Source organism: Hyposmocoma kahamanoa, unplaced genomic scaffold, assembly GCF_003589595.1.
Source record: "Hyposmocoma kahamanoa isolate Upper Pololo Valley unplaced genomic scaffold, ASM358959v1 96871, whole genome shotgun sequence".
NCBI classification, from domain to species: domain Eukaryota; kingdom Metazoa; phylum Arthropoda; class Insecta; order Lepidoptera; family Cosmopterigidae; genus Hyposmocoma; species Hyposmocoma kahamanoa.
This window is the reverse complement of record NW_020655274.1, coordinates 33179-42501: the sequence shown is the minus strand read 5'-3', so window position 1 is coordinate 42501 and position 9323 is coordinate 33179. Positions and strand designations below refer to the sequence as shown.

Below are 9323 nucleotides of genomic sequence, written 5' to 3'. Positions count from 1 at the left end.
TACCAAAAAATAGTACTTTTTTGCAAGCTTATATATATACATAATGTAGATATGTATTAGAGACTTCTCGCACCGTCCATACTAGTGTATAAAAGACAGGTGAACTATCAACGCAGACAGTTCCTCGCACTCCTAGTTCGTACTGAACTAAAAAGAACGATGAACTATTAAAACCGTGCAAAACGAACTAGTTCATGTCGGTCAGTGTAGGAAATATATTCCTAATAGTTCGTAGTCATGAACAAGCCTACAACACTGGCACTTTGGTAAACAGTTTCCTGAACAAAAGTCATTTTATAATATTTGCAATTTTTCATAAATAAATAAAATTAAAGAAACATTCATTTTAAATATATTAACGTAAGAATCTAACAAGTAATAAAGTTAGGTACTAGTGATACATTGTAGTGAGCTCTAAACCCATCTGCATGTCGACTGACTGGCGGGCGCCTGAAGCCTGGTAGGGTGGCATGACATCATAAAATTTCAGCCTATGCATACGGAGTATTATGTAGGGGCCGCGCCGTAAATGCGGGTAATTTGCATGTATACAGCACGTCATTTGCGCGTATACGCGTAGCAGACGTGCTATAGTAAATCTATTCAAACGCGCACAAACATTGCGTTGCAAGCAAAAAGCTTATAATACTCCACTGGAGTTTCAACCTAGAATTTCATGTAGTTGTTTCATTTCAAAAAACTAGCTGAAATTACCTAACTAACAAAATCAAAATTAAAACTACATTTAATCAAAATGCGCGATACATACGCGTCATCTATCGTCACGGCGTACAAAATACACCGTGCTCATGGATCGATTTCAATTATTAAGTATAAAAATTATGTATTTGTTTCAACAATTAGGTATAAATTACAATTCGGTTCAACAAAGGTCTGAAAAAAAAGTTTTACAACACAAACTTTCAGGCTTCTAATTAATTATTGCCTGCGATCATATAGTAGATTGTACAACAAGTGCATAAAAAGCGTCATTTTACCTGAGGCGATTTAAGTATAAGACTTAAGTATTCATATATTCTTAGGTCGAATATACATCCGACCTAAGAATATATGAATACTTAAGTCGAGGTTAAAATGTGTTTTATGAACGAGTTATACACTCTGCTTTTCACTTCGATTGCGAGAAAATTAAACATAAACGATGATTTAATTAAAATTGAATGTAAAATTACAACAATTGTGATGGTTTTTTTTATTTTATGCACTAGATCATAAAATCCTATTTTATGTACTAGAGCATAAAATCCTATTTTATGCACTAGAGCATAAAATCCTATTTTATGCAGCCTACACCCAGCATAAATACGAACTTTACGAGCGTGAGAAGTGAAAAAAAAAATAAAAAAATAAAAATAAGACTTTTGTATCAAGTTGACCCGTAAGGGATGGAAATAAAGTTCACCGTTGCCAAGAAAAGTAAAAAAGACACAATTTTTTTATTGGTTTTTACGGCTCTGGGTACTCGGGAGCCAATCGTCAAAATTATCATAAATTATAATACTAAAAATCGTACATATAACATAATAATAATATATTAAATTATTAAATAGTAATAATATTAAAATATATATAGTAATATATGTATAATAATATTAAAATATTACACTTAAAACGTAAAACGATAACACTTACAACTATAGGTACTCAATGCTCAAGTCAGGACTTGAGTATGATTTCTAGTGCTTGAAATCATATTCTAGTCCTGGGGGGTCTACTCTCGATCTCCGTTCGACATCCGTCCAATTACGAAACAATTACTGCCAAATAAGCAATACTTGACTAAATGAAAAGACGCGTGATGCGAATGAAGCTTCATACTGGATATTTGTCTTTTAATTTTGTCGAATATTACTTATTTGACAGTAATTGTTCCGGACGGATGTCGGACGGAGATCGAGAGTAGCCCCCCTGAGTTGAGTATGATTTCGTTCACTGCGTTTGTGTTTTTGTGCAACTGTAATAGAAAACTTACCAAATTTATAAAATGGTAGCAAAAACATTGGTTTCAAAATAGCAACATTCTTTCAAACGTCATTTTTTGTCAATAAAGCCCGAAGCTGTTGTCGCTATTATATTCGTAAAATATCAATAAAATTAGGGTTATTTAGTGTAAAAATGGCCGAAAAGCCTCCCGAGGATGGTTATATATCCGTAGTTGACGAGGAGCCAGAGATATTAGAGTTATTAAAGTGGGATACACCTCAAATACAGAAGCAAGAAGAACGACCCTGTGAACAGCCTCCAGAAAAGCCAAAAAGTCCCGAGAAAAGAGGTTCTAAGCAAGAAACGGATCCTTTCGATCTTGCCGAACCTAATTTCATAGAAACCTATAGGTTATCGAAAGATTTAGCGCGTGCTTTGATTGATGACTTGAAACCTCTTATGCCTGAAACTACCAAAACTCCAGATTTTACTGTTGACTGTAAGGTATGTATAATGCATGTTGTATGTTAGGTTTTGTTTTGGAACATGGAAAGGTTTTAATAAAAATACTAAATAGATCTAAAATAGCTTGCCCCTTTTGAGAAATGAATACAAGTGGTACAGAAGCCAAAAAAATAATAAAATAACGTACCTACTCATAGCTCCGCCCTACGGAAACCCTGTATCGCGGGTGTCATGGACACACTCGTAGACAACTACATGTTACACCCAAACTCCCGAGAGAAATAGATTTAGGCCTTACAAAAATATTTCTACTAACCCGGGAATGGAACCCCAGTGGCACAGCATGGAGGATACAGAGGGGGCCATGGCCCCAGCATAGCAATGGCGGCTGCGAGCATGTCCGAGCCCTAAGTAGTCACAATTATAATTTTTTTTACTTAAAATTAGAAAATAAATTCCACTAATTGAGAAAATGATATGCAACACAAAGGTGGTGATGGCAGGCAAACATAAAAACACAATCAAGCTCAGCCTGCGCGAGCAAAGCACCTTTGTAATCGTGTAAACAGAGGGGACAGCAAATTTAAAAAAAAAAGCAGAGCTTAAAAGAAAAACTGGGGCCAACCCCCAGGTGACAGATATTGAGGAAGGACTGTACATTACCATTGCATGATTTGAGGGGGTGGGAGGGAGGGGAGTTCGAGAGAAGGGAGGGGGGGTTCGAGAGAGGGGAGGGCCCTCCATGCAAAGTTTCAAAGTTTAGACATTAATAGTTTTCAAGATATTAATTTTGAAAAAAATAACCTCAGAACCAAAGAGTGGGGTAAATCCCTACCCCCGAGCCTTTAGCGGGGTAAAAACCTCCCCCCGCCCTATGTGAGTGGGGAGTTACAGAACACCCCACTTCCTGAGTTAAATGAGAAACTAAATTTAACCAAAAACCAGGCAAAAGCGCAAAATCCTGATTCATGTTGTCTATGAAGTTTTTAAATTATAATATAATATCGGAAATGCAAACAAATTCACTTCTGGCTTTTATCATATACTACCCTAACCTACTAATTGTGGGACACAACCAAGATTTAAACTATGTAAAATTAATTTGTTTTAAAAATTATTTTTCAATAATAAAAGCATACATACTAAATAGTAATGTAGTAAATTTCAATCTTAAATGTACAATTACTTATTAATTTATGCTTTTTCATTCAATATTACGAAAATGTTTATTTTTTTGCATTGTTTATAAAATGTTACTGCAACAACCAAACGCCGTGCTTTCTTAACTTACAAAACCTGTTTGTTATCATTTATATTCGAATATTTCAATAATTTTCATTATGAAAACTACGAGTATCCTAAAGCTAATATTTTAGGATTGGACTGTTGTCTGTGAACTATGTAGTCTATTCAACATATTAATTTCAACTCTCAACTCGTGCGATTGTACTGTTGAGCCTTCATTATACTTCATATTGTCAGTGTAACAATATTACTGGTAGCGCAACTCACCAGCTGGGTGAGGTCTAGCGATAGAGCACATGCCCGCGCCTCTCTTCCAGCGTGGTCAGTTTTTTGGTATGGGAACAACCATTCCTGGTGATGAGCATTAAAATCCCCCAAAAAGACAAGTTGCGCTTTAGGATACCGTTGTTGGACTATTTCCGCCGAGCTGCAGAGATAGTTGAACAGACTAGTCGTCTCCGGGTCTCCAGAATGCAACCGGTACACACTAGCGTAGACAATTTGTTCCAGTCCAGTGTCAGACATACAACAATCATTTGTGATTTTTTTTTCCCTAATTCTCCATAGCAATGCGCTGCCTAGATGATTTTATGATGATAGTAATTAAATTTTAAAGATCAATTTTGGGACCTCAAAAATTTAATGTAATTTTAGTAGTACACAATGTATACCTCTGCTCTGTACATACTGCCTTTACTGGTATATAATAATAATAATAAATAATAATAAATTTCTTTATTTCGGACCAAGTCCATAAGGGTTAGTAACAAAACACTTAAAAATAGGGTTAGTATTACAAATTGCTTATTTTACAATTTATTATTATAGGCCACAAAACCAATGTGCATCCTAGACAAGTGATCTAGGAAGCAACCCTGTACACGGTTTGCAATTATACTCAGGAGGCTGTTATCACCGCCCCGAATCCTGCGCAACAAAGAAGCCGCCCTTTTTCGCATGATAGCTGAAAAGCCATCTAAGCGAGTCACGGCGAACATTCCCGATGCACTGCAAAATCGAGGCAGCTTCAACAGCATCCTGAATAAATTATTGTACAACACACGAAGGGAGCTTAGAGCTTTTTGGGTGTAATTGACCCATAGGCTACATGTATAAAATGACTGACAGTACGCCTTGAACAACATAAGTTTGACGTCGTCAGTACACCTAGCAAACCTACGAGCCAACATGTTGCCCCTCACTGCTAGCGCCCTACGCTCCCTTTCAATATCTAAATCGTCCTTTAGAGTCGCAGAGACCCAGTGCCCTAGGTACTTAAATTCGGTGACTCTTTTAAGAGGAGTGCCACACAGAGTAACTTCAGGCACAGTGCTATAGGTTTTGCTACCTGATTTAAAAACTAGCAACTCACTCTTACTCGCGTTGTACCTAAGACCATGAGCCTCTGCATATTTTGTACATATGCCTAACAATTTCCGAAGAGCACTTATTGAGGGACTCAGCAACACCATGTCATCCGCGTAACTAATATTATTCACCATTATTCCATCTATCGAGCATCCGACCTTGGTGTTGCTAAGCTCATCAATTAAACGATTAATGTAAAGGTTGAAGAGACTTGGCGAACGTAACCCACCTTGTCTCACTCCACACTCTAACCTGTACATGCTCGACATCGAGCCTCCCCATTTTACAAAATTATTCTGGTTACAGTACCAATACTTAAATAGACCTATAAACTCTCTTGGAAGACTGGTCTCCTCCTGCAGCTTTGTCCATAACCTGTCATACGATACAAGATCGAAAGCTTTGGACAGGTCAAGGAAACAAGCATAGATTGGAGTCTTCTTAGAGGTATAATACTGGACAGTGTGCTTGAGGCAAAGGATAGCAGCTTCTGTAGATAGACCTGGTCTAAACCCAAATTGTGCATCATGTAACTTCAGATGCCTCCTCAAGTGCTTGTCTAGCAAACTGTCCAGTACCTTCCCAATGATAGTAGCCAAGGATGTAGGTCTATAGTTTTTAAGGCAAGAAATGTCTTCCGTCCTGTTCTTCACTACAGGCACTACAACTGTTTTCACAAAGAACACGAGAAATAATAATAATAATAAAAAGAAAGAATCATTAAAAGTTTACATATACTTTTTTTACTAATTATTATTTTAATTATGTTAGTAAAAAAAAATTCTGTTTTAGATTTTAGCAGCCATATCATTCTACGCGACAGGCAAATTCCAGAAGTCTGTAGCAGGCAAAACCGACCCGAACATAACACAGTATTTTGTGTCGACTGCAGTAACTCAGGTCACAGAGGCTTTGAACCATCCAACTATTGTCAAGAAACACATACACTTTCCACATTTGAGAGATGAAAGAGATGTTGTTAAAGCCAGGTTTGTTTTGCTATTTACTTTTAATAAATTCATAATAGAACTCCAGAATTTTAAACTTAGTAAATACTTAACCACCTAGAATTAGAACCTATATAGAAAAAGGTATGTAACTGAAAATTCCTTTAATTCAACTGTACTTAACCAGCATCAATAAACTAGTGCAGCGCTGTCACGGTAATAAAAGCATTATGATATTCAATAAAATATATCTCTCTCCTTCTTTAGGTTTTACATGAAGTACGGCATCCCAAATGTTGTGGGCTGCATCGACTGTACACACGTGCCCATTGCCAAGCCTGATGACGACCAGAAGAGCCACTTCAACAAGTCTTATCACTCCAAGAAAGTACAAATTGTTAGTAACAATAACACAATGGTTTTTGTTTGTCGGTAGCAAGGCTTAAAGCGTGTTCCATTAAAACATTGTGATTGGTTATGCATAGTCCATTTAAATATTGCTTAGTAGTTCTTGCTTTACACAGCAAATGTCCTAAGAACTTAACACAACCGCAGCAAAGAGTTAAAAAGTCTCAAAATAGATGGTGGTGCTTCACAGATCTGCGACAGCGATCTGACCATCATCAGCGTGGACCCAAGTCCAGGCGCGCACTCGCATCATGGCGTGCTGTCGCGCCACGCGGTCACCGTCGACCTGAAGAGCCTTAACGACGCCAACGAGCAATGCTGGCTTCTCGGTGAGTATTACGAATTGTATTGGACAGGTTCCTTTTATGGGAGTTTTTGGTGCATGGAGCTCCTTTATAATACAGGTTGGTCGATTTTTCTGAGGTATTCGAATGACAGTATATGTATAAGAAAATATTGTTTTTGTTTCATACTATTTTTTTTTGTGTTTCTCGTAAATATAACTTTTTGAATTATTCCATTTTATTATTAAGGGTGCAATATGTAACAACCCTGTCTATGTGACAACTAAATAGCTTTAAACCAGGGTTGTTTGTTGATGCTAATGTTCATTGCACACGTTCGAGTCATGACATGATCTAAAAGGTACTTTGGGATAATTTACAGATCATCTAGAAACAGACTGTTGGTTTTAAAATATAACTATAGTGTATTGACATAGTGTACTGTAGACAATAGACAATATATGTCACACTGCGGCCCGCCGTTCCCGCCATGACGACACGAGACAGTGGCGTGAGCGTGTATCGCACGTCTACGTGAAGCAACAAATGTTGTTTTATTGAGCTAACCCCCAACAAACGCCACAATAACTTTGATAAAATTCCACAACGATTAAGCTATAGATTGATTGTCTTCATGAAGATTGATTCTTAAATTATAAATGTCACAAAATCAATGAAATAATATTTTATTAGAATAGAATAGAATAGAATAGAAATCTTTTATTACTACGCCACAACAAAAATATACACAGTAATAAAATGAAGATAAAAAAAGATGAAGCTACATTAAAACAAAAGATTAAAATAAAAATAACTGGAAAAAAAGGAATAAAAATAAAATCATACACAACAACAAAGCAAACATGAAATATTTAACACAATTAGATTAAGTGTCATGTGCGTGGCTGTGGCGTATGTAACAGGATGCCACTCAGCTATTGTCACCACCGAGAAAAGTGTGTGCCCTAAAACCGAGTGAGTACCGGACGTGTGTGTCGCGAATATACGAGGAAACTATTACAATACCAAAGAAAATAATTCAAATCAAATTCAAAATTTTAGATTTATATTTCAGACCATTTCCATAGTGTCTTAGTTACAAAAACTTATAGCCTATGTTAGTATGGGAAAATGGTTTTTCATGTAGATAGATTCAGTAAAAGCAGCATCCGCTGATGTGTAAATAACCTGCATCAGCAACAACCCTACTCTAAACGCCGGTTTTTTTGACATTTCAGGTAGTGCCTACTACTCGGTAAAACCTTACATAATGACACCAATACCGAAGATAACAAAGAAATCTCCAGTGTCACCAGAGAAGCACTACAACACCCTCCATGCACAAGCGCACACCGCAGTGACGGACGCAATCAAACACTTGAAAAGCCGATGGAAATGTCTCCAGTCCACCTGTAACAAGGCTTACGACCCTCCCATGGTATCCATGATGATCGTAGCTTGTTGTATATTACACAATCTCTGCAACAGAAGAGGTTTGCCTTTATGTCCTATGACTCAAACAGAGGAACGGTTAGAAGCGATGAAGCAGAAAGTTGCCAACGGTCCAATTTCAAAGAAGCTGAACGATGATACTGAAGGTGTGAGGGTCAGGGCCCAGCTGATGGAAAGACTGTGGAACGAGAGACGAGTAGCGCCTGAACTTCCTAAGAAGAGGATGTCTAAGAAAGATCGGATATTAGAAGGTAGGTCTTCAAACATTTTTGTATTTGAAGAGACCAGAGAAAGAATGATTAAAACATGTTTTGAGTTAATACCGTTAACCGTATACCGAATACGGTGAGCTTAATTTGATTTAAATCAGAAAAAGTCTAATAAGGTTCAATGTCGTGAAAAATTAGCTTTTACTTTTAATCATAAAAATGCTTGCAACAAAAAATGGTAGAAAAGTTAAAATTGATTTATAAATGTTTTCTAGTTAAAACGGATTACATACATTTATGTCGGCATTGCCTTTATTTTAGGCAGTAAGTATTTGTGCGTGTTTTTTTCACCAATATTGAAAAGTATGTTGTCCTTCCCCGTTAACGAGAGATATTGACAGGTCCCCGTTTGCCCGCAGCGCACCAGAGCCAGGCGCCGCCGCTGCCCCCGCACCCCGCGCAGATGGCGCCCCCGCCGCCGCAGGCCGGGCCGCTGCTGGGCATGGACGACGGCAGCAAGCGGCCGCGCCTGAACATGCCGGCGCCGCACGCGCACGCGCACACCTACCCCCTCATGCCCCCCGCCTGGGGCCACTACCCGCCGCACCACTGACGCCGCTGACGCCGGGGACACCGCTCGCTTCTTAGACACCATTCGTTCCCTTCTCTCGGCTCTGGTATCTCGGCCCCTACTAATAAACCGGTTCCCTAAACGCGTATCGGCGAAACTTACTTATTTTTATTCAATATCATAATGTTTATTCTGTCATGTTATTGATATATTTTTTTTGTGAAAATACTTCATTACTTTGTTATTATTATTGCTGCAAAGTTCTAACAGATACAAAGAAAAATTCCTTCAATCCGACTGTACTTTAGCCAATGTCTGTTGCCTCAACGTGGCTACCAATCTTACCAACTGATCCGTAAGATCTGCTGAGTCGATCTGTAGCTCACATTGAGTATATATAACTACAAATAGAGACGAAATAAGGGCCACC

The 9323-nt window shown here is 37.9% G+C and overlaps 1 protein-coding gene across 1 annotated transcript; it reads left to right on the top strand.

The window, feature by feature from the left end:
• Positions 1-2074: 2074 nt before the first annotated feature.
• On the top strand, positions 2075-9323 carry LOC113238561 (putative nuclease HARBI1). Its single transcript, XM_026475386.1, has 6 exons — positions 2075-2448; positions 5815-6011; positions 6237-6366; positions 6568-6706; positions 7900-8364; positions 8742-9323. Exons 1-6 carry the CDS (start codon positions 2137-2139, stop codon positions 8933-8935), a joined length of 1437 nt encoding a protein of 478 aa, XP_026331171.1. The 5' UTR covers positions 2075-2136; the 3' UTR covers positions 8936-9323.